The following is a 24932-nucleotide window of genomic DNA, read 5'->3' as shown; positions in this document are numbered from 1 at the left end:
TTTGCTCTGGCTCCGCCCCTTGAAGAGCCCTCGGCGGCGCCTGTGATTGGCCAGCGGCTCTACAGGCGCGTTCCGAGCGTGGCGCCCATGCCTCCCGGGTAGTCGGGTCTCCAGGGCAGTAGCGGCTTCAGCGGCGTGGGCAGCATGGCTATGGCTGGTGGGGAGATGCGTGCAGACACGGGGGGAGAGGGCACTGCTGCTGCCGGCCGGTTCAGCTTCAGCCCAGAGCCCACGCTCGAGGACATGTAAGCAGTCCTTGCCCAACCTGGGGTGGGGAGATCTCCCCGTGTTTTCCTCAGACTGGGGAGGGTCCCTCCGTGTGGTTGGGAAGAAGGCTAACAGCGGGGCTCGGGTTCCGGCCTTCTAATCTCATCTGAAAAATGGGCGCAGCAGTGCACATCTAATCAGTAATACTAGAACCTTCGTTTAGCCCAGCCCTGGGGCTATATCGGCGTCCGATAATGCCTGTGCCCTCCAGGAGTGGATGGGATCACAGGGGGAAATGAAGTGCTGAGAGGTGGGAGACATTATTTCTTGCTGGAGGAAATCAAGGAAGGCTTTTTAGGGGAAGTGGCCGTGGAACTGCATTCTGTAAGATAAGTAGGATTTTGATGTGCAGAGATAGGGACATTCAGGTAGAGGAAACTACAGAAGTAGCAGCAGGAGATGGACTAATGAAGACGGTATTGTTAGGTTTGGCTATGTTATGGTCGGCTCAGGGGCGCGCCCATTTTATGGATGAGGAAGGCAAGCTCCATAAAGAGGAAATGACTTGCTCAAGCCATCCAAGGAATTAGTTGCACAATCCCCTGGTCCTGTCCCCGCCATTACATATCACTGGGGTACCTGCTTGGGCCCTACATCTCCTCCCCTACCCCTTAACCCTGGAACTTGAGCTTTCACCCCTTTGTCCTATTCCAGCCGACGCCTCCATGCTGAGTTTGCTGCTGAACGAGACTGGGACCAATTCCACCAGCCTCGGAACCTCCTCTTGGCCTTGGTGGGGGAAGTGGGGGAGCTGGCAGAACTCTTGTGAGTAGATGGAAGACTTCCTGGAAGAGTCTGCATGTCGTGGGGGAGGGAAAGGGAGCAATGATTTGATCATCAAACGTTCATGGGTTCAGTTTCCCTACCTCCCTGCCAGGCTGTGTGCCGGGGTGTTGGGAATACAGAGGTGATTCACGTGTCCTTGCCCTTTAGGGGCACCCAGTCTCCTGGGAGAGAAAGGTACGAAAACAGCAAGGCAGAACCAGGTCTAAGAATGAGTGGTGGCAACAGCCCTTGTTTTCCTCTCCCTCTGAGGCTGAAAGGAAGGTGTTTTATAGGAGACCTGTCTGAGGCATTCCAGACAGTGGGAACTGTTAATACATTTGCAAAGGTAGTGAGGCAGAAAAGGAAGGGCAAGTTAAATTCAGGGAGAATCTGCTACTCCTTCGGTGTAAGCTTCTGAAGAAAAATCAGGGATTTTTTACCTGTTTGTTTTTTGGTGTGTCCCAAGTGCCCAGGCCCAGCACATAGTAGGCACTCAGTAGATACATACGAGTGAGTGATACGGCTATGGAAGAGAGGGGTGGGAGAAGAACCCAAAAGATAGGATTGGGGCTAGAGAGTGATGGAGAGTTTAGACAGAAGACCTGACCAGATCTGAGTGCCAGAAAGATCACTGTGTCTGCAGGGTGTATTGGCTGGATCACTAAGAGAAAGGGGCAGTGAGGAGGCTGGTGTAGACCAGGCAAGAGGTGGTGAGGCCTAGACCAGGACAGTCACCGTGGGGATGGAGAAACAAGGGCACAGAGATGTGAGGATGAGCCATTCGTTCATTACAGATTTATGGGCATCAGCTGTGTGCTAGGTCTTTTAGCATCAAGAGATACGGCCTTGAACAAGGCAGACACAATTCCTGCCTTCACAGTGGAAGGTAACAGAGGGAAACGGCTTTTCTGAGGAGGTGACATCAGAGCTAAGACCTGAAAAACAAGAAGGAGCCAGCCATGGGAAAGATTGGGGGGGGGGTGGTTTGGGTGGGATTCAAGGCAGAGGGAGCAGTAAGTGCAAAGGCCCTGTGACAGTCTGTCCTGTTTGCAAGGCAGAAAAAGTCAGAGTGGTTTTAGCTGGGGAGTGAGAAAGAGAGTGGTGGACAATGACATTGGAAAAGGCAGGGGTCAGCTCATGTAGGACCTGAGGGCATTGTCAGGAGTTCAGATCTTATTTCAAGCATAGTTGGGGGTGGAGTGGAGTGGGGTGGGGCAGTTAAGCAGGGAAGGGACAAATGTCATTTGTGCTTTTAAAAGATTGTTCTGGGCAAGAGTAGAAGATGAGTTAGCAGGGAGAGGAGTTAGGAGGCTTCTGCAGTGGTCCAAGTCTGAGGTTTGGCCTGGGGTGGCAGTTGCTAGGGCTGCAGAGAAGTAGAATTGGGTCTCAGAGTTTTGTCTCAACAAGTGAAATGTTCTCTTGGCCGGCCATTCCTTGGCTCAGGAAGAGACACAGACATCCAGGTATTTTCTGTTGGGGTCTTTTCCCTACTGACTCTTCCTGAGGCCCAGATGGGTTGGGTTGTCCTTGGAAGCACCCCCTGGGAGGTGGGAGTTTATTGTTGCAAGGACTGGGGTGCCCTAAGGGAGACAGAACCCATTGTCCTAGCTAGCACGTGTGTTTGTCTGTGTTCTACCCCCAGTCAGTGGAAGCCTGATGACAAGCCTGGTCCCCAAGCATGGCCCCTCAAGGAACGGGCAGCCCTTCAAGAGGAGCTTAGTGATGTCCTCATCTACTTAGTGGCATTAGCTGCTCGCTGCCATGTGGATTTGCCCCAAGCAGTGCTCTCCAAAATGGACACCAACCGGAGACGCTACCCAGCCCATCTGTCCCGTGGCTCTGCCCGCAAGTATACAGAATTATCCCACGGGGCCGTCTCTGAAGACCAGGCTGTGGGGCCTGCAGAGCTTGCCCGTGAGTCAACAGGCAAAGTCTCAACCTAAAATCATGGCCCCAGGACCTGCAACTCAGCATGGCATCTGAAGAGCCAAGGGAGGATGGCCCGGCCATGGAACCTTGCTTTTGCCTTTTCCTAATAGACCATGGGCCTGAGGACCCCACTGCCTGAGATGTGAGGCCCAGGAGCCTCCAGAAGATGGCCTCTTGGTGTTTTCTCTCCCAATAAAACAGTTTGGGGCAACAACTTCTAGATTCTTCCTGGGTGGCCAGGGAGGCTTTGTCTCAGCACGGGCTGAAGAGGGGAACCAGGTATGCTTTAAGCCCAGTTCCCATGTTTCTCTGTTGTACCTCCTGCCTACAGGGCAGAGAGATCTGGTTTGTGGCAAATTCCCAGTGGGATCTCATGTAAGTTCTTCCCCCTTCTGGACCCATGGAAGAGATTGGATGCTGTACGTAATATTGGTTAAGAGTGCAGATTCTGGAGTCAGGCTGTCTGGGTTCAAATGCCATCTCTGACACTTAAAAGCCGAATGATGTGCACATTACGTAATCTTTCTGCACAGTTTCCTCACCTGTAAAATGGAAATAATAGTATCTGATAGGGTTGTAAGGGTTACGTGAGTTATTTGAGTGCTTAGGACAGTGCCTGGCACATAGGAAGGTACTTGGTAAGTTTGCAGTTATTTTGTTTTCCTTTTTAACTCAAAACTTTCAGAGGCCCCAGAGCAAGAAATCAGAGTCACAAATCAGGGTCTCTGATGTGGGGCAGAACAGGACTTCCTCTCCTCTTGGGCCCCTTGGTGAAAGTGAAGACCACTCTCAGCAAGGCTGATTTATTGTTCTTCCCTCCACCTAAAGATGGTGTTGAGTGTGTGTGATTTACCTGTGTGTGAACTCAGACACATCTCTTCCCTTTCTGAGATACCTGCCTCAGGCAAGAGGCAGGAAGATACCTTCCCAGGTAAAACAGAATAGATCAGATTGGGCTGCTTCAGCTCAAGATGTCCCCAAACCCACCTTTCTCCCTCTCCAGTGATTACAGGGACCTTATCCTTTACCAATCTCTGATTTCATTCCCTCTTCGTTATGTTATCTCCTTTCCCTTCTATGTAATCAACTGCTCTTCCTTTTTGTTCACTCCTCCCACCAGCACATAAAGCATGCTCGAGTCTCTTCCCTATTGACAAGACAAAACCATCAGTCCTCCGGCTACTTCCCCCACCCTTTTCACAGCTGAGCCTCTTGACTGGGCTGTCTGCACCCACCTGCTCTGCTTCCTCATCCGCCCCTTTCCACCCCACCCCTCCCCTGAAACTACTCACCACTTTCCCCTAGAGCCATGACAAATGTGGATGCCAGAGCAGCAGCCGACCACTCCCACCTTCACGCAACACCTGCCTCTAGACTTCCCAGACAAGACACCTTTCTGGTTTTCTTCCTACCTTTGGCTGTTCATTTAAGACTCTTCTTAGGTACTTTCTTGTGGACATGATGTCTCTTATTTCCAATCATATCCCTGATGCTTCCATTTTTATCTCACATTCAACATGCCCAGATTGGGGTGTCACAATTGCCCCCACTTCACCATCTATCCTGCTTCTCATCCTGTGCCATCTCTGACACTGTCCTGCAGTCACCCAGGCTAACAAGTGAAGTCAGTTCCATCTCTTTTCCCTCAATCCCAGCTCCTTGAGGATGTCACATCCATCCTTCCCCTCTAATCCCTCAAGAGTTTTGCTGCCGGCCAGGCACGGTGGCTCACGCCTGTAATCCTAGCACTCTGGGAGGCTGAGGCGGATGGATCGTTTGAGCTCAGGAGTTCGAGACCAGCCTGAGCAAGAGCGAGACCCTGTCTCTACTAAAAAAAAGTAGAAAGAAATTAGCCATACAACTAAAAAATATATATATAAAAAATTAGCCGGGCATGGTGGCACATGCCTGTAGTCCCAGCTACTGGGGAGGCTGAGACAGGAGGATCGTTTGAGCCCAGGAGTTTGAGGTTGCTGTGAGCTAGGCTGACGCCACTGCACTCTAGCCCAGGCAACAGTGAGACTCTGTCTCAAAAAGAAAAAAAAAAGTTTTGCTGCCTTGGATCCTTTAACCTTGCTTCCAAGGTCCCTTATGGTCTGTCTCCTACAAACCCCCTTGCTTTTTGTCCCCACATTCCACCCCACAGGGGACATCTGCAAGTTCTTAAGAGACTGGCATGCAGTTTAAGGGGCCCTCCCCATAATTTCCTAACTCCCCCCTTTTTTTTTTTTTTTTTTTTTTTTTTTTTTTGAGACAGGGTCTCACTCTATTGCCTAGGCTGGAGTAAAGTGGCATGATCATTGCTCACTGCACCCTTGAACTGGGCTCAAATGATCCTCCTGCTTCAGTCTGAGTACAGTTACAACCACACCTAGCTAGTTTTTTTATTTTTTGTAGAGACAGGATCTGGATACGTGGCCTAGGCTGGTCTCTAACTCCTGGCCTCAAGTGATCCTCCCACCTTGGCCTCCCAAAGTGCTGGAATTACTGGTGTGAGCCACCACACCTGGCCCCCAATTCTTTCTTGCTCTTCAAGACCCAGCTTAAACATCACCTCTAAGAGCCTGACTTCCCCTATGGTAAGCTCCAATTGACACTGGCTGCAACTGCCTGCTCTACCGTTCACTTTCTGTGTATCTGCCCACTCATCTGCAAGAGTGGAGATAAAAGATTTACCTGAGATGTTTTGAAGATGAAAACGAGCTAATGTTTACATAACTAGGCATTTAAACCTTTAACATAGTGTCAAAGGTTGTCTCTTTCACTAGACGGATTTCCATGAGAGGGTCATGCATGGCTTCCTCATCCAAGCTCTGCAAAACACAGTGCCTGTTCGATCATGACCTGGTTATATTAATGGGTCCTTCGTACGTATGGTTATAAGGGCCAAATGTGGGACGACCTCTCCGCCTCTCCAACAGTACCAGGAATCCCTAAAGGCTCACAGCCCCACTTGGCTCCAGGACAATACACCTGTTTGGAGAAACCCGTATTTCTTCCTCTCCCCACCCACCTCACTCACAGGCACAGGTGGGGTGAGGATATAATACTTTATTCACTAACACGGGCCAAGGGAATGTAGTGAGGGGAAGGTGGGCATGGTTTCCAGGGACCCTCGCAGGGGATCCTCCCTGCCTCCCAGTTCCAGGGCAGCCAGGCCTGCCCAGGTCTCACCATTTCCCAGGCCCGGGTGCCGTGGTGCAGGAGGAGTCCAGATTGATGCAGCCAGGTCTAAGTACCAGCTCTCCCCTCCCCAGCGGGGCACTCGCACCCCGCGGCGACAGGAACGGCAACTCAGCTGCCCTCGCACTCCGGGCAGCGCTCAGTGGCAGTGGTGGCTGTGGCACCTGCGGGGAGCTTGAAGTCCCGGCCACAGCCGGCACAGATATAGAGGCGGCGCCGCATGTGCGCGCGACGGTGACGGATGAAGTGCGAGCTGAGGCGGAAGCGGCGGCCACACTCGGCGCACGGGTAGGGCCGCTCCCCTGTGTGCGTGCGCGCATGCTCCGCCAGGTTGGAGCGGTGGCCGAAGCGGCGGCCGCACACGGCGCAGCGGTGGGGCTTCTCGCCCGTGTGCACCCGCCGGTGTTTGGCCAGCGCCGAGCTCTGCGCGAAGCGCGTGCCGCAGTCGGCGCATGCGTACGGCCGCTCGCCCGTGTGCGTGCGTCGGTGGCGCGCCAGGCACGAACTGCCGCCGAAGGCGCGTCCGCAGTCCGGGCACGCGTACGGCTTTTCGCCCGTGTGCACGCGCAGGTGCTGTGCGTAGTTGGAGCTTTGCGCGAAGCGACGGCCGCAGTGCGCGCATGCGTACGGCTTCTCGCCAGTGTGGCGCCGCCGGTGCTGCCGCAGGTTCGAGGCGGCCGAGAAGCGCTTGTCGCATTCCGGGCACTCGTAGGGACGCTCGCCCGTGTGCGTGCGGCCGTGTTTGGTCAGCGCCGACTTCTGCGAGAAGCGCCGGCCGCACTCGGTGCACGCAAAGGGCCGTTCGCCCGTGTGCGTGCGTGCGTGCTTGGCCAGCGTGGAGCGGCGCGCGAAGGCGCGGCCGCAGTCCGGGCACGCGTGGGGGCGCGCCGGGTCGGCGGACTGCGCTGGCGTCTCGCTCGGGACCTGCGGGGAGAGGGGGACAGGTCAGCCCTGACCGATAGGCCCCGGAGTCAGAGACCTAGGTCTTCGCAAGCTGCCACCTCTCTGTGCCTCAGTTCCCCATCTGTGAAATAGAAAGCAATCCTGCCTCACAGGCTGGTTGTGGACATTAAATAATACTTACAACTCACATATCACAGTGCTGGGGGCATTCTAGCTATTTTTTATTCAACAAATATTTGGCTGGGTGCGGTGGCTCACGCATTTAATCCTAGCACTCTGGGAGGCCAAGGCAGGAGGATCGCTTGAGGTCAGGAGTTCCAGACCAGCCTGAGCAAGAGTGAGACCCCCGTCTCTACTGAAAATAGAATTATCTGGGCAACTAAAAATAGAAAAAATTAGCTGGGTGTGGTGGCGCATGCCTGTAGTCCCAGGTACTTGGGAGACAGGCAGAAGATCGCTTGAGCCCAGGAGTTTGAGGTTGCTGTGAGCTAGGCTGATGCCACAGCATGCTACCCTAGGCAACAGAATGAGACTCTGTCTCAAAAAAAGGAAAAAAAAAAAAAAATCGAGAGCATGCAACCTGCTAGACTCCTTCTAAGCACTGGGGATTCAGCATTAAACAAACAAAAAAAGCATTAAAAAATTCCTGCTTTCGAGAAGAATGGGTAAGTCATGCTGATATTGGGGATCCTGCAAATTTAAGTAGGGTTGTCAAGACACCTTAGTGAACAAAGATCTAAAGGAGGTGAGAGCAGGCTATGGGGATATCCCTCAAAGGAGCATTACAGGGGGAACAGCAAGGAACTCAATGGCAGGAGTTCACTGTTGAGTTCCAGGAATGGCAAGAAAAAGTGGTTCAAGCAGAATGCGTGAGGGGGAGAGTAATGGATGGAGTGGTGGTGGTGGAGGGGATCTCTTAAGCTTAGGGCCTCGTAGGTCACAGTGAGGACTTTGGCTTTTAGTATAAATGAGATGTGGAAACATTAGAGAGAATGTCAGAGGGTTGCAAGTGGAGAAGCGACCAGATCAGACACATTTTAAAAGACTCCTTCAGGCTGCAGGGGTTGAAAACCAAATGAAGAAGAGGGGAGGATAGAAGCAGGGGCCCAATGAAGGAGGCTACTACAGTCACCTGGCAAGCAAAGATGGTGTCTCAGACTCAGGTGACACAAGTGGAAAGTGAAGGTGGTGGGAAGTGGTTGGCTTCTGGATCTATTTTGCAGTATGAGACAACTGATTGAATAACAGATTAAATGTAGGGTGTAAAGAAAGAGGAGTCTAAATGACTCCCAGGGGTTGGAGCCTAGCATCTGCAAAGGTGGAGTTGCCATTTGCAGAGGAGGACGGTGGGAGAGCAAGTTGAGATCTGTTTTGAACTGTATCTTCACTTCTTGACTCATCTGGAGCTCAGGTGTGAGGCCTAGGCTGTAGATGTTAATTGAAAAACTGTCAAACCTATCTGGAGATAGGTTTTAAAGCCTTGAGACTGGATGAGATCACGCAGGGAATGGGCAGAGAACACCTGGGGCACCACGATGAGCAGCCAGGAAGTGAGGAGAGCCTGGAGAGTGGCATCTTGGAAGCCAGACCAGGACCGAATCCAAACTCTTCAATCAACTTTGAAGAGCAAGCACCTATCATTTTTTAAGCTGTGAAGAAAAAGGCAAAGGTAAAAGCCAAATGCTATTCTGAGGTCTGAAATGAAAAAAAAAACTTGAAAATGTGCCAGTTTCGTGAGGTGTGGGCTTCTAGAGATAAAACCAGGAAAAGGAAAGAAATGCTTTGTAAGAGGCAGGTGACAGGAAAGCATTTTGTACTAACAGAAGAGCGAAGAGGAATATTGAGGGCACAATGCTCCCTTCTTAGGAAAGAGAACATTCATCCCAGCAAAAGTGATGTTGAGTATCTACTGTGGGCCAAGCAGTTAAGAACATTAATTCATGACCAAATTAAATACCTGACACATATTACAGACGTGACAGTGTTATATTAGCTTCTCCCATATCCGATCTCTGCAAGGTAGTTATCACCATCCCCATTTTACAGATGACAAAACGGGTTAAGAAAGGGTAAGTGACAACTAGAGAACTACAGGCCTCTTTCTGAAGCTGCAAGAGGGCAACTTCAAGGCCTTCAAGACCCTTTGTCAAAAGGCATCAGCTTTTGGTAATCAACTCAGAAGCTGGAAAACAGGGCAGTTTGGGAAATTAGTGACCAACCAAGGGATGTATACTGGTCTAAACAGTATATATAAGGGTAACAGTGATAATAGCAATAATCAGTGTCAGTGTTAAGCTTTGACAGCACTATTGCATGTACATTATTAGGTCCTCTGTCATCCCCTTGAGTCAGGTGTTATCTCTTTTGATAGCTGAAAAAGCCGAGGCTGAGGGAGATTACATTCATATAGCCAGTGGGAGTCAGGACAGACTCAGAGTGCCTGCCTTCCACCGACAGGCTACACTCTTCTCTGAATTCAGACAGCCAAGATGTGACAGAGATTGGACTCCGAGTCCCTGGCTCTCTCCAAGAGAGATTCAAGGTTAAAATACAACTTGATACTTTAAATCAAGAAACTCCCACAGCAGGTTTGGCAGTCTGAATTCAAGGTCACGCTTTCCAGTCTCACCCTGGTTTTGACATCTGTTGGTATATTTCAACACATTAGCCATTGTGGAGAGAACTTTTCTCATTATATCTACATTTTTCTGCCCCATATTTCCTTGGCATCTTTTTTTTTTTTTTTTTTTTTTTGTTGAGACAGAGTCTCACTTTGTTGCCCAGGCTAGAGTGAGTGCCGTGGCGTCAGCTTAGCTCACAGCAACCTCAGACTCCTCGGCTTAAGCAATCCTACTGCCTCAGCCTCCCGAGTAGCTGGGACTACAGGCATGCACCACCATGCCCGGCTAATGTTTTCTATATAGATTTTTAGTTGTCCATATAATTTCTTTCTATTTTTAGTAGAGATGGGGTCTCGCTCTTGCTCAGGCTGGTCTCGAACTCCTGACCTCGAGCGATCCACCCGCCTTGGCCTCCCAGAATGCTAGGATTACAGGCGTGAGCCACCGCACCCGGCCCTTGGCATCCTTCTTTAAGATGACTTTGGACAGCCTGAGGACTTCCTCATGCTTGGTTCAAGGACTTAGGAAAAAGAAATTCTCTGCACAAGCATCTTCGGTGTCTCTAGCCCAGGGGAAGGGGCTTCGGGTGCCCAAGGAAGAATCTTGGTAAGAGGGGCTGAGTTTAGCTCAAGAAGACCCTGGGCAGGTCTTAAAGTCCCCTGCCTCAGTGTCCTGACAAAGGTCAGGTAGGCTAGGTGAGATCAGAATTTCCCAGCTTGAGGTATGAGGGGGTATGTGGGCAAACTTTTATCTCATTATAATTGTTATGTACTTATTTTCATGGATATTAGAAAAACATTAGATCACATGAAACCCACAATTTCATCACTATCATTGTTTAGATGAAGGTAAATTTATTTAACAAAACAATGTGAATCTATTTAAAGCATCAATAAATAATGTGAGTACAACACATGAGCGACACACGTGACTGAAACTTGGCAAATACCACACTAGGTGATCATTAATGGCCCTGACGTGTCTTAAATTCTACAACTATTAGGTTTAACAATTAGAATGGTATTTGCACTGTAACAGGAGGGTATTGTGGAGATATATAGTGTAATAATATCATAATCCAGGTATTTGAAGTTAGTGATTTTGTCTTCCTGCTGAAATATTTTTTAACCAGGGCAAACATCCCAGTTTCTTCCTCAGCCACTACTTTTCTAATTACTAATAACAACAACTGCCATTTATTGAGCACTCACTATGTGCCAAGAACTGTGCTAAGTGCTTTTTACTCATGTTCTTATTTTACATTCTCATGATCCTTTGTGTTAGGTACCTTAGCCCTGTTTTATAAATAAGGAAATAAGACTCAGAAGTTAAGTGAGTACAAAAGGCCAAACAGCTAATAAATGGTAGAGCCAGCGTTTGAACTTGAAGTGGGTCATTTTCCAAAATACCTATTCTCTTAACCATGATGCAATTCCAGTCTCATTTACTAGAGTTTAAGGTCACCTACATGGCTTGTCACCCTCCCGTGGACACTTTTAGTGTTCAGAATCTTCTTTCTTTTTGGTACAAAATTGTAAGACATGACCTCAATCCCCTAGGAAATGTGGTCCACAGACCAGCAACATTAGCATCACTGGGAACTTTTTATTTTATTTATTTTAGATAATATATTTCAATTTAAAAATCTTTTTTTTTTTTTATTTTGAGACAGAGTCTCATTCTGTTGCCCGGGCTAGAGTGCCGTGGTGTCAGCCTAGCTCACAGCAACCTCACACTCCTGGGCTCAAGCGATCCTCCTGTCTCAGCCTCCCAGGTAGCTGGGACTACAGGCATGCACCACCATGCCCGGCTAATTTTCTATATATATATTTTTAGTTGTCCAGATAATTTCTTTCTATTTTCAGTAGAGACGGGATCTCGCTCTTGCTCAGGCTGGTCTCGAACTCCTGAGCTCAAACGATCCGCTCGCCTCGGCCTCCCAGAGCGCTAGGATTACAGACGTGAGCCACCGCGCCTGGCTGCTGGGAACTTTTTAGAAATGTGGAATCTCAAGTCTCACCCCAGATTTACTGAATCAAAATAATTTTAACAAATCCCCAAGTGATTTGTATGCATGATAAAAATTAAGAAACCTGGTCTAGGAGAAAGAAGAGCTACTCCTGGAGAAAGCAGGTGGAAAAGGCAGAGATTTTACAGGCTGAGATCACATGGGCAAAACCTCAGAGGTGAGAGTGAGGCAGGAGTGTGACGCCGGGGCATGGGGTAGGTGTTGCATGGATGAAGCCAGAATGACATGAGATGAGATCATGAAGAGCTTTGAATGCCAGACTTAGAAGCTGAGACTTCATCTTGAGGGAAACAGAAAACCACTCAAGGGTTCAAGCCAGAGAAAGACAGGTTTGGATGTGCATTAGAGCCCTCAGAGAAAGTTATCTTCTTAAAGACAGATTGGATTTGATAGGCAGAGAGAGAATACTCAGCCCCGGAGTGCAGCTTAATTAAGATCTATTCTGGACAGTGATTGGCCATGGAACTGGGTGACAAGTAAGAGTCACTGAATGTCAGCACTGGAAGGCGCTTGTGAGATCACCATTTTATAGATAGAGAAATGAGGCTCAGGGGGGCCTGCAGCAAATTAATGATCTAGCTCGTGGGCATAGTGCTAAATGTTCACAGGGTATGTGTGTGAAATCCTCCATTCTATCCTTGTCTTCCAAATCCAGTCACCCTGATGACACTTTTCAGACTGGCATTCCAGGATCTTACTATCCCATTTTACAGGAAAGAAAGCCAAAGCAAAGCTGGTAAATGGGGGGTTAGGATTTGCCTGCTATGTGATACCATTTCCAGTCTGGCCCTACATGCCTTTCCTGACTAACCATGCCGAGCCCTGCCCCCACCTCAGCTCCAGCCAGTCCAAACCTGGTTCCTAAATAGTCCCCTTCCCTCCATCACTGCTGCTACTGCCTTAGAGCAGGCTGCTAGCCTTACCTGGCCTGGTCTCCCCATAAGAGCCAATGATTCTTCTAAATAGAAAATCCGGTCACATCCCACCCTTGATTTAAGGCTCCTGATGGCATCACATAACCTAAAAAGTATGTCCTACCCTGATTTTCAAAGCCTTTTACTCTCTGGTTCCTCCTACCTTTCTAGTTGAATCTCCTCTGAGCCTTTGCTTTTGCTGTTTCCTTCTAGAACGCCCTTCCTCCTCCTCCATTCCCCCAATACCCAGTAAGCCTTCAAGGACTAAGTCAAAAATCATCTCCATGAAGCCCTCCCCACTGCCTCGAGTTGTGTGCCCTCAGTCCTCTGTCTGTGCCTCCCCAGTCCCCGATGTTCAGTCTTCCCTGCCAGGAGCTGATAAAAATGAGTTGAAAGAAATCTCCAGAAGGATGACCTAGCCCAGGTCCTGAACTTTAGTGAGAATAAATAATAACAGCATAAATAAAACAGCAACTATTTACATGTTTATTATGTGCCCGACACACTTCTAACTGTTTACACGTATTAACTCATTCAATCCTCAACTGCAAGAAGTAGGTGCTATTGTAATTTCCCGTCTACAAATGAGGAAACTGAGGCATAAAAAGGTTAAGAAACGTGCTCAAGGTCACACAGCTGGTAAGTGATGCGGTTGGAAGTCCACCCCAAGCTCTGGAGTCTGTGTTCCTAACTTATAGGCCAAAGGTGGAAATCAGGGGATCCACAGGGCCAGAAAAGGCAGGCTGAGCTAGGATGATGGGCCAAGGAGGTCTGAGAAAAACAGAACCAGGTCATTATTTAGACTGGAAAAGGAGGCCTATGGAGCTAGTCCCCTCCCCCAGCCCCCTAGGCCCCACCATTAGAAGGCAGCAGAACTTTTTTCCCCTGGGAACTGGCCCCTGTGCAGGAAGAAATAAGCAGGAGCCTGGGCCCTGAAAGCTGGCCCAGTAGGCGTCAGCCCTCCAGCAGGACCCAGGGCTGCTCAGGCTGGGGGCAGCCAGAGTCCTGTGGGGTTCTGGGAAGCAGAAACATACCTGGTGGTAGTTAGGGTCTGCAATGGGGAAATCTAACTCATATTCTGATCTCAAAACCCTCAGACACCCTCAGCATAAAACCCAGACTCCCTATGTGGCCTGCCAACCTCGCCAATGACCCAGCCTCATCCGTGTCACAGTATGACTGAACCACCTGCCCTCACTGCTGCAGCGCCCCACTCATTCCTCTGAGCCTCTAAAAGGGCCCTTTCCTCTGCCCGGGGCAGTCACCCCACTTCAGCCCTCACACTCCCGCTGGTCCCAGATAAGCCATCCCTCTACTAACTTTGAGACCATGGGCCGGTTACCAAACTGTCCTGGGCCTCAGTTTCCTCACCTGTAAAATGGAATAAATACTGCCTACATCATAGAAGTGAGGTGCTTAGAACAGTGTCTGGCACATGGCAAATGCTGTGCAAGAGCTAGCTATTGTTACTGTTGCCTAACCCGACGGCCCGCACCCAGCTCTAATCCCAGCTCTGGATTTCACCACCCCCTGTGCCTGCAGCCCTCGCACAGCAGTGCAACTGCGCGGCTACTCAGTCTGCCCCTGCTGGACACCAAGCTCCATGGGGATCCAAGGATGGAGGTTACTCTCCAGCACCAGGCGGTAGGTGTGACTTCTGCATGATGGAAGCCTGGGCAGTGGGGCAGAAGGATGGGCCATCCCTGAGGTTCTAGATCTGAGATTCAGGGGACAGTAGGGGAAGGATCCCTGGCTTCTGTCTGAGGAAGGCTGGGCCTGGACCAGTTCTGGGGGCAACGGGCCCCAGGGTGTGTGTGTGACACGTACCTCCTTGTTGTCCATGGGAATCTTGAGTTTCACCACCTCATACTTCTCCTCACCCTCATCCTCCTCACCCTTCACCAGCAGCACCATCTCTTCCTGCATCTCTTCCTCCTCCTCCTCCTCTGCCTGCTGTTCGCCAGGCATCTTGGTGTCCTGAGGCGGGAGCTGGGTCAGAAGCTCAAGACCCGCCTCCCCACCCCCCCATGGCCCTGCCCTGGCTTCTCCCACCCTGCCCTGGTGCCCGAGTCTGGCCCTTTCCCGTCCACCCCTATGCGGCGTCAGGCTCCGGCACTGCCCCGGGACCTGCTCCTGAGACTCGCGTTCACCCCACTCATCCCGGCATTCAAGGCCCCGAGCAGTTCGAATCTCCAGCCCCCGCGAGTCGCCACCCTCCTTGCGCTGAGTCACTGCCCGGCGCCTGGGTCGGCGACCCGGAGCTCTAGGGCAAAGGCCGGCGGCGGGATCGGGGCGGAAACCCCGTGGCGGGGAGGTGCGCACTCACCAGCCGAAGGTTCGGCGCTCGAGCTGCCCAGGCCTGGGCGCCGGGCGGTTGGGCACTCAGCGAGGCCGCGGCTCCGGGGGCGGGGCGGGGGCGGGGCCCCAGGGACGACCGGTCATTGGTCCGAACGGCGAGCCCCGCCCCCACGGGAGGGGCCTGGAGGACCCAGGCGGCCGACCCAAACTGCCAGGGGAGGGCAACCAGCCCAGACCCCGCGCCCTTCGCTGTCCTCCGACTCCCAAGGACCTGGAGCCGTCCAGTCCGGTGTTCAAGGTCCTCGCAGGCGGGTTCTAACCTATCCTCACCGCTTGTCTCCTGTGGCCCGCTCGGAAGTCTCCGCTGCGGCCAGCGCGTCTGCTCCGCCCGAAATAGGCCACGTGCGCTCCCGCCCTGGCCTGGGCCTCTCGCTGGCGCCCCGCCTGGAGGGCGGACCCTGTTGCCTCCTCACTTCTTCCCTTCCCTCTTTTTTCTTCCCTTGCTGTTTTTTCTCCTTCTTTCTCAGCGTCGCCTTCCCGGTCTCCGGCCTCTGAGTTACCTTGCTGCTTGAATACGTACTCCCCAAATCAACAGTCGCCCTAGCTGCCGCTGCCGTTTAAAGCGTGCTGTGCCTACTACGTGCCAGAGTTCTCAGCGTTTTACAGGCTTGGTCTCATTTGGTCCGCACCACGATGGGTCATGGGCCCATTTTACAGATGAGCTATTTGAAGTTCAGGGAGGTAAATCGAGTTGCCTAAATTACACAGTAAGGGTATCATAGCATCCCTGACAACCAGTAGCCCAGGTGGAAAATTAGTAGCCCCAGGCTAAATCCACTCCACTGAAGTATATTGTTTGGCCCTCCGGGTATTTTTACTTTTACAAATTAGTTTGAAAACAAAATAAGTCTTTTACAAAGTTTTAATTTCCATCATTTGAAAATTGAGATATTTCATATATACATCTGTATTTCCCACTTTTTTTTAAAATAAGCAGATATCTAATTCTCCCATTTTATGAATGGGGCAACTAAGATTCAGAAATGATGAAGGAAGAGAGAAATAACATTGAGTAAGGGCTTACAATTCCTATATTATCTCCATTTGATAAGTGAGGAAACTAAAGTTTAGAGAGGTTAAGTAATTTGCTCAGTCCCATACCTGGCAAGCAGCAAGTCCCAAGCTGGTGCTCTTCTATGCCTCAAATTATCTCTCGGGAATGAAGTTACAGATGAAATTGGTAGCAGAGCCAGGAATCAAACCTGAGCCTCAGTCAGGCAAAGCCCAGGGCATGATGTGGGCAGTGAGATTACACCTACTCAAATTTAGAGAAGGGGGCATATGCCTGGATACTCGCGTGCCAGATACCCCAAAGCCACTTTGATTGTGTTCATTCTCTGACCAGGCAGTTAGTCCTACTGTGTGCCTCTCACCATTCTGGGTATTGCAGATGCAGTAGTAAACAAAACAGACAAAAATTTGGCTCCAGTGGCACTTCTAAGGGTATAAAAAAATGTAAACAAGTAAATAAGCAAGATAATTTCAGATAATGATAGGTACAATGAGGAAAATAGGACAAGATGATCCAATAAGGAGTGGCCGTGTTTGGGGGGCTTCTTTAATATGGGCAGGGGAGGCATCTCTGAGGAAATAAACTTTGAGATGAAACTTGAATGATGAGAATGGGTTAGCCATTTGAAAATCTGGAAGAATAGTGCTTGAGACAGAACTGCAGAGGCCTTGAGGCATAAGCTTGGTGTGTTTGAGGAACAGAAAGAAAGGTTGTGTGGCTGGATCTCAGCATACAAGCATACAACAAGGGGAAATGTAGGAGGGGAGAGGAAGGGAAGGTAGGCAGCGACCCATTATGGCCGGAACCCCATCTCTAGGGCCTCTGGCCCTGATTCAGAGAGAATCAGTGAGGAGACAGCCAGGAGCCCGCCTTTGGGACAGTGAAAACCCCAGCTGCAAGGAGCCTCCTGCTGTGTGGGACAGGTACTTGCACAGGGAGGGAAAAGGGCTCCCATCCATTTGCTCTACAGACATGTATAGGTACCAACTTGTAATTGGATCTAGATCCTGTTCTTGAGAATCTCATAGCCTAGTAAAGAAGATTGTGATTAAAAAAAAAAAAGAAAGAAAAAGAAAAGGGTGCTCACTTCGGCAGCACATATACTAAAATTGGAACGATACAGAGAAGATTAGCATGGCCCCTGTGAAATAAAAATTAAAAAAAAAAAAGAAAGAAAGAAAAGGCCAGGCACAATGGCTCACCCCTGTAAGCCTAGCTGGGAGGCTGAGGCGGGAGGATCACTTGAGTTCAGGGGTTCGAGACCAGCCTGAGCAAGAGCAAGACCCTGTCTCTACTAAAAATAGAAAAAATTAGCCAGGCATGGTGGTGCACCTGTAGTCCCAGCTACTCTGGTTGCTGAGGCAGGAGGATCACTTAAGCCCAGGAGTTTGAGGCTGCTGTGAGCTAGGCTGACGCCACGGCACTCTAGCTTCTAGCCCCATTGTCAAAAAAAAAAAAAAAAAAAGGCTGGGCTCAGTGGCTCATGCCTGTAATTCCAGTGTTGTGGGAGGATAGCTTGAGCCCAGGAGTTCCCAGGAGTTTGAGACCAGCCTGGGCAACATAGCAAGACTCCATCTCTACAAAAAATAAAAAAATTAACTGAGTGTGGTGGCATGTATCTGTAGTCCCAAGTACTCAGAAAGCTGAGGCAGGAGAATCCCTTGAACCCAGGAGTTTGATATCATGCCTGTGAATAGCCACTGCACTCCAGCCTGGGCAACGTGCCAAGATCCCATCTCTAAACCAAAAAAAAAAAAAAAAAAAAAGCCTAAAGATGAGTGGGAATTTGCCAGACTGACAAGGAGGTAGTAGTTTGTGGCACTGTAAACTCTCCTGAAGAGCATACCACATTTCAAGGACACCCTTCAAAGCATTTAGGGAGGCCTGTGGGTACCAGGCCCCAGTTAGAACTGGGAGGTGGAAAGTTGAATGTGGAAGTCTACATCTGAATCCTCATTACTCCGCCTTTCACTAGGTGCCTGCAGCCTCACTACACCTTTACTTCAGTTCTGGAATCCCCAAGGACTTGATGCATATTCTTTACTCTGCCTAAAACACTCCATCTCCCATCTTATCCTCTACCTCGTTCTCAGCTTACTCCAACTCAACCTTAGGTCTCAACATAATTGCCACTTCTTTGGAGACGCCTTTGGATCACTTAGGATTCTCTCCTGCATGTATGCTTCCTGGATAGGCCTCACTGCACTTGTAATTATTTGTTCAATGTCTGTCTTCTGCGTGAAAACTGAGGGCAGGCCAGGCATTGGCTCATGCCTATAATCCCTGCACTTTGGGAAGCCGAGGCAGGAGGATCTCTTGAGGCCACGAGTTCAAGACCAGCCTGAACAACATAGCGAGACTCTGTCTCTACCAAAAATAGAAAAAAATTAGCTGGCCATGTGGCACACGCCTGTAGTCCTGGCTATTCAGGAGACTGAGGTAGGAGGATCGCTTGAGTCCAGGAGTTTGAGGCTGCCGTGAGCTATATCACGCCACTGCACTCCAGCCTTGGCAACAGAGCAAGACCCTATCTCTTAGGAAAAAATAAATAAATAACCAAACAAAACAAAACTGAGAGCAGGGACTTTGTCTTATCTTTCTATCCCCAGTGCCCAGCACTCAGGAGGTAATGCTGTTGAGTGAGTGACCAGGTAGCCTCAAGAAGTTCTCAATGTGCTCAGATAGGGGCTGCTCAGAGAAGAGGATTCTAACCCAGGCTGGAGAGTCAGGGAAGGGTTCTGGGAGGAAATTATGCTTGAGGTGTTTTGACAGGAGAGTTCACAGGGGGAGTGGAGGAGCATTCCAAGGAAAGGAAACATTTAAGAGGCACATGGCTGAAACTACGCAAGTAGAAAGCCTTGAATGCCAATTAAGCTGTTATGCTTTACAGAGAGGGCATGTGGAGATACGGCAGGGATTTTAATGGGGGAGTGATGGCCAAATGCAATTTTATAAAGTTCTCTGCAGGTCGGCTAGGAAGTCAAACTGGTAGGGAAGGAGGGAAGGGAGACAGAGAAGCCAGCAGGGAGAATCTTCCAAAAGCGGCAAAAGGGCTCCATTCAGGCCAATAGGTTCGTGTGCGCCGTGGGTGGAAGCTGTCAAGAGCCCCAGCCCCAGACGCAAAGTTCTAGGGACTTGGAACTTGGAAGGGGTGGGAGGATCGGGAGGACCTGCTCTGCAGGAGCCTTGCGTTTCTGGTGAACACGCTAATGATTAAGATCTCGCGAGAACTTCCATGGAGGGACTATTCCCACACGATAAACCGAGACGACAGGACGTGCGAACTTGCAAAGCCATCGTGTACTTCACTGCTTAGGCTGGTGAACCGCCCTGGTCTTTTTTGTCCCTAGCCAATCAAGCCAGTTCCTCTCTCCCCCTCCTCCCTACCGGCGCTCTCGGAAAACGCTGTGAATTGGAGTCCTGCTCCCGAGGACCCACGGGAACTGGGAAATACGGTTGGCTTTTCCCGGAAATAGGGCATGCTCTTTGCTCTTCCTTTGGGCTGTGCAGCTAAATGACTTGTTTCCCGACACATAAAAAAGGGTGTCAGGGAGGCGGGGTTTCCCGAGGTCCCTGTAGGAAGCACAAGTGTCGGGACCTTCTGCACCTGTACCAGACGGCTCTGCAACATTTCGCCCGGGTAGCGGTTGCCACAGCAACAGCGATCCCTGAACACCCCATCCCTCTTCCGTGTCGCTTGCCCTCCCTCCGCGGCATCTCACATTTTTCCTTTTAAGGGTCGTGCTTGAGGCTGTCGTGTAGGTGGTGCCTGTGGGCAGCCAGACCTTAGGCCTGGGGCACCAGCTGATGGAGCTGGTGGCCGTTTTTGAACCAGATGTTGGAGCTGGAAAGTGGCTATGCCAAGACAACCTCCTTGTTTAATGGGCTGAGAGAGGGAAACGGACCCACACAAATTTACACATGGCTTGAGGGTTTTGCCTATAGCAGCCCCTCTACACCTTTTTCAACCCTTGCCGTGTGCGCAGACACACACAGACACACACACACACACACACACACACACACACGAGTCCAAGCCTCAGACAAGAAGTGGTTTATTGGCAAGGGACACGTGTTAATGTGGCTGTCAAACCTTGGAGCTTCCCTGGCTTCTCAGGCCCCTCCTTGATCTACTCCTGCCCTTCTCCCAACCAGCTGGTCTCTGCTGGTGTCCACCAGGACCTGGGCTTGGCATCCACACTGGATGCCATGAGTGCTCCTTCTGTCTCTGCCAGTGTCCAGGTGTCATGGTGGGTTGGGATCCTTGAGGGCATACAGGTCTGGGCTCTGTCCAAGAGTGCCCTTCCTGGCTAAGACCAGGTCCAGTGGCCTGAGGTTAGGGGTGGGTATTACCTACCACACAGCAACACTTGCTGCATCAGAATGACCAAGATGCCCCTGCCTCATTCCATCGCCTTAAATTCCAGAAGTCCCACTGCTACAGTTCATAAGGTCAAATAAACCCTGCTTCTCAGTGTGTTGGGAGACATCCACTCTTAATAGATTATTAAGAGGCAGCAAGAATTTAGGGTCAAGAGTCCTCAGGCTAAGCCCAGTTTATTTATTCAACAAGTATTTATTGAGTGCCTACTGTGTGCCAGGCAGTGATCTAGATGCTGGGGGTATAGCCCATACTGGCGAGGTCCTGACTGAGCCCAGCCAGGACAGTTTCCTGAGCTTCAAGGTTATTGTCTCCAATCTCTATTTCTATCTATTCACTCCTTTCTCCCATTTCTCCCCCTCCTTCTCCCTCCCACCACCTCCCAGGCCCTTTCTTCTCTGCTGAAGCAGCAGATACCCTCCCTTTGGTCACCTGGGCCTCCACCCTCCCTGGACCCAATCATTCCAGTCCTGCTGGTGGCTCCTCCTTGAGGGGCCTTGCCCTACTATCCCCTATCCCAAAAGGCCTTAGGACTAGGTGCCCACGCTGGTGCTTTATGCGGGCAGAACTGTCACCAAAACCCTTGCCACACTCGGCACACTTGTATGGCTTCTCCCCAGTGTGTGTGCGCCTATGTTTGACCAGATCTGAGCTCCGGGGGAACTCCTTCCCACAGAATCCACACACGTGGGGCTGGCTGGGTCCAGAAGGCTGGGCCCGAACTCGGGGTCGAGGAGCTGTGGGTGCTGGGCCAGGTGGGTTATGTGGCCGCAGGAGAGTGGACGGTGGTGGTGGCCGGGCCCGTTCACCACGGTGGGTGCGGAGGTGCTTGACTCGGGCTGAGCTGTCAGCAAAACCCTTGCCACATTCAGGACAGAGGTAGGGTTTCTCCCCTGTGTGCACACGATGGTGTTTCACCAGGTCAGAGCTTCGGCGGAAGCCCTTGCCACACTCAGGGCACTTGTGGGGCTTGTCGCCTGCCAGTGGTGGAGGCGGCTCCCCAGCCTGAGGGCCCCCAGGCTCCGGCTCCAAGCCAGGCAGGCCAAAGGGCCCATCACCCGAGTGCGAAGGGCTTCGAGGAGTCAGTGGGGGGCTGGTACCAAGAGGAGGTGGGGGTGGGCTGGGGATCATGGGGGCTAGAGGGTAGCCTGGGAAGCTGAAGTCCTGGGGCTCCATGTGCGTGAGGCGGTGGCGAAGAAGGGTGGAGCTGAGGCTGAAGGTGCGGTCGCATTCTGGGCAGGCATGAGGCCTCTCACCACTGTGGGTGCGGAGGTGCTTGACTCGGGCGGAGCTGTCGGCAAAGCCTTTGCCACACTCAGGGCATAGGTAGGGCTTCTCTCCTGTGTGCACCCGTAGGTGCTTCACCAGGTCTGAGCCCCGGGCAAACTCCTTTCCACACACATCACAGCCAAAGGGCTTGGGCCCCAAGTGACTGCGCTGGTGGCTCAAGAGGCTGCAGCTGAGCACAAACCTTTTGCCACAATCAGTGCAGATATATGGCTTGTCCTGGGCCTTGGGTCCCTGTGCAGCTGCTGTGGCTGCCCGAGAGGGCTGCCGTCGGGGCACCACTGGCCGGGGGGGCTGCTCCCCCCGGTGGGTCCGCTGGTGCTTTATACGGGCAGAACTATCGCCGAAGCCCTTGCCACAGATGCCACACTTGTAGGGCTTCTCACCTGTGTGCGTCCGCTGGTGTTTGACCAGGTCAGAACTCTGCCGGAAGCTCTTGCCACATTCACCACAGATAGTAGGGCGCTCACCAGCAGGGATTCGGGGCCGAGGAATCTTTGGGGGACCCTGGGCTGGTGGCCGGGCTCTGTAGGGCTTCTCACCACTATGAGTTCGCTGGTGTTTGATACGGGCAGAGCTATCCCCAAAGCCCTTGCCGCAGACCCCGCACTTGTAGGGTTTCTCCCCTGTGTGGGTCCGCTGGTGTTTCACCAGATCTGACATCTGCCGGAAGCTCTTGCCACACTCGCCACACACGGCAGCCCGATCACTACTAGCCTGGCCCCAGCGCGGTTCTCCCAGGAGCTGGGGGCCTCTATCCCGAGGCTGAGGCTTTCCTAGCCCCTCTCTCTGGACCCATAAGTCATCCCATGTCTGGATGCCTTCCGGTTTGAGAGAGGCATTTCCTACTTCATGACCTGGGGCCAAATCTTCTTCTTTGAACCCCATGTCATCCTCCTGTGGTGTATGTTCAAACTCATCCGGTTGAGAAATCTCCACATTCTCACTCCCTAAACCTGGGGAAAGAAAAGGGAGTTGTAGACCCTGCCCTTTGGCTCAGCCCTTATCTTTGACAGTAACCGTCCAGGAAGACTTCCTTGACAATCTGTGGTCACAAGAATCTATCTTCCTCATTCTCTCTCTGAACTTCTGCAGTACTTACTATCTGTGCCTCTTAATAATAATAATAACTTCCTTTTACTATGCCCTTAATACACGTCAATCATTGAACTAAGCATTATTAAAGTCTTGAAAACAATCCTATGAAATAATACTATTACCATCCCCATTTTACTTCTACAGGCATGGAGACTCAGAGGAATTTAAGTCACTTGCTTGAGGTTATAAAGGTTAGAAGGTAAGGTAACAAAGCCTAGTTTCTAACTGAGGTCTGACACCCAAGCCTGTGTTAACCACGACATTATTTTGTCTATATTTGGAAAAGCTGTGATTTACTACTTCTATTGCATCTGGTAATATGAGCCCATTCGGTAATTTATCACTTCAATCACCGTGTGTGTACCTGAGAGGACCTAGACACATATCTGTCTCTCAAGATGCTTAGAGTTGGTAGGAGAGATAAGATAAAGTACCGATAATTATAATTGTGGGTTCAGAATAACTGTGTTGTCACAAGAGAGAAAGGAGATAAGGAGATAGGAACCAGCATGCACAGCAGAGCAAAGAGAAAATCACGGAGAGGAATGGAAGGCAGTGCCGGGAAAGGCCGCTGGGACTAGCCTGAGCGTGTACAGTCTGGATTGAACACTAGGTTAAGGCTGCTAATTAGTAGACAGAAGGGAGCTACAGAAGGCTTTTCAGAAGAGAGACAGGATGAGATCTGGACTTAGATCAGTCTGGCTGCAGAGTACATCACTGGAGAGAAAAGGGCAGAGGGGAGGCTCTTGCAATTGCCAGGATGAGACAGAATGAGTCCTGAAGTAGGGCAGAGGCGGGGAGGATGCTGAAGACTGTGGGGGAGGGGGAGAGTTCTTGAGAAGATGCCCCTCACCGCCCCGCGCACAGTAGGTGCCCAGAAACTAGGCTCGCTCCCTCGGTTTTTGCTCCCCTCCCCCTCTCTCCCTGAAGACATAGCTCCTGCCCGATTTTTCGTAGTCTCAGCCGGGCACAGCCCAGCACCACCGGAGACCCCACCCGGCCATTACCTGTCCATGGTGGCGCGCGGCCGCGGCCCTCACCTGTGCGGGCGCCTCTCAGCTGCTCCCTCTCCTCTGGGCCATGAAGATCCGGCCCCCAGGGCTCTGCCGCGCGCTCCATCGCCGGCACGCCGCCCTAAGCAAGAGAACAGTCACATAATCCTGCGGTCACACAGCCATGTGTGGCCCGCGGCGTCCTGCCGCTGCCCTCTGCCGGCCGGCGCGGGCACCGGGCAGCGTCGGGCCGTAGGCGCCGGGCGCGGCTCCCGGTGACCCCCGCCCGCGCCGCCGGCCGCCCCTGCACCGCTGCTCCTCCCGCACGCAGCCGCCCCGCTCACCTTGCCGGCCACCTCTGGCGCCGCCACCCCAGCGCGCTCCGGAGCTCCTCGGCCGGGTGCGGGTGCCCAAGCCGCTGGGGCCTCCAGGACGTGGGCTCCGCGCCAAACCGGGATGGGGCTCGGACCCGGGCGTCCCGGGGGTGGCCGCCGGGGGCGGGGACGGGAAGCGGAAGCGCCGGGCGCACGGAGCCGCTCTAGGACCTTGGAGGAGCTGCGCGCCTGCGGGGGCCGCCCGCCTCTGCGGGAGCTCGGTGGCCGGCGGGCGGCTGCGTGCGGCCGCGAGGGCTACTCTAAGCGGAGGACAGCTGCCCGAACTCGGTGGTATTAACCGTGTGCCTCCTGGGCTGCAGCTGGCGATAAGGGCCGAAGACGCTCCCAAATCGTTGCTGTGTCTCAGGCCACCCGCGCCGACCTCCCAGGCTGACCGACAGCGCTAGCCACTCCAGTCCGGGAGAGACAAAGGAAGAGGGATCCAAAGACGGACCCAGGGAAGGGGGTGGGGGAGAGACCGAGGCAGACAAAGGGCGGCGGAGACCCCAGACGGGGCGGGGCGGGGCGCGGAGACTCGGGAAACAAAGCGGGGCTGGTCGGAGAGGCCGAGGGCCGGGGTGGGGGTGGGAGTGGGGGCGGGCTGGGCTGGGGGCGACCGAGGCAGGAACAGAGCCTAGAGGCAGACGCCAGCTAAATGCCGCTGGGGAGAGGCAGGCAGATGGAATCAGACCTGGGGCCCGGAACAGAGACACTGACCCAGAGACTCGCAAAACCCTAACGGAAGAACCCTGAGTCAGAGAGGACGCAAGGGCAGAGGGAGACCGAGGGGACAGCGGCCCACCAAAAAATACAGGAGCA

The 24932-nt window shown here is 52.0% G+C and overlaps 3 protein-coding genes and 1 pseudogene across 5 annotated transcripts; 2 read left to right on the top strand and 2 right to left on the bottom strand.

Moving 5' to 3' along the window:
• Nucleotides 1-92: 92 nt before the first annotated feature.
• On the top strand, nt 93-3154 carry DCTPP1 (dCTP pyrophosphatase 1). The gene is made up of 3 exons (XM_069486328.1): nt 93-245; nt 922-1032; nt 2675-3154. Exons 1-3 carry the CDS (start codon nt 145-147, stop codon nt 2973-2975), a joined length of 513 nt encoding a protein of 170 aa, XP_069342429.1. The 5' UTR covers nt 93-144; the 3' UTR covers nt 2976-3154.
• A 2849-nt stretch (nt 3155-6003) lies between these two features.
• On the bottom strand, nt 6004-15271 carry ZNF771 (zinc finger protein 771). Of its 2 annotated transcripts, none has more exons than XM_069485647.1 (3): nt 14938-15271; nt 14439-14588; nt 6004-7068 (listed from the first exon to the last, which is right to left on the bottom strand). In XM_069485647.1, the coding sequence occupies exons 2-3, from the start codon at nt 14577-14579 to the stop codon at nt 6256-6258; spliced, it is 954 nt and encodes a 317-aa protein (XP_069341748.1). In that variant the 5' UTR covers nt 14580-14588; nt 14938-15271; the 3' UTR covers nt 6004-6255. The 2 variants fall into 2 exon arrangements, with proteins under 2 accessions (XP_069341748.1, XP_069341749.1); XM_069485648.1 differs by lacking the exon at nt 14938-15271 and adding an exon at nt 14739-14915.
• Nucleotides 15272-17060: 1789 nt separating this feature from the next.
• Nucleotides 17061-17159, top strand: LOC138394925 (U6 spliceosomal RNA; annotated as a pseudogene).
• A 3233-nt stretch (nt 17160-20392) lies between these two features.
• ZNF48 (zinc finger protein 48) lies at nt 20393-24188 on the bottom strand. 2 transcript variants are annotated; one of them, XM_069485831.1, is made up of 3 exons: nt 24084-24188; nt 23755-23881; nt 20393-22605 (listed from the first exon to the last, which is right to left on the bottom strand). In XM_069485831.1, the coding sequence occupies exons 2-3, from the start codon at nt 23864-23866 to the stop codon at nt 20822-20824; spliced, it is 1896 nt and encodes a 631-aa protein (XP_069341932.1). In that variant the 5' UTR covers nt 23867-23881; nt 24084-24188; the 3' UTR covers nt 20393-20821. The 2 variants fall into 2 exon arrangements, with proteins under 2 accessions (XP_069341932.1, XP_069341933.1); XM_069485832.1 differs by having other exon boundaries at nt 23788-23881.
• Nucleotides 24189-24932: the final 744 nt, after the last annotated feature.

Source organism: Eulemur rufifrons, chromosome 14 (assembly GCF_041146395.1).
Source record: "Eulemur rufifrons isolate Redbay chromosome 14, OSU_ERuf_1, whole genome shotgun sequence".
NCBI classification, from domain to species: Eukaryota; Metazoa; Chordata; class Mammalia; order Primates; family Lemuridae; genus Eulemur; species Eulemur rufifrons.
The sequence above is the reverse complement of the archived record's forward strand: the minus strand, read 5'-3'. Positions and strand labels throughout refer to the sequence as shown.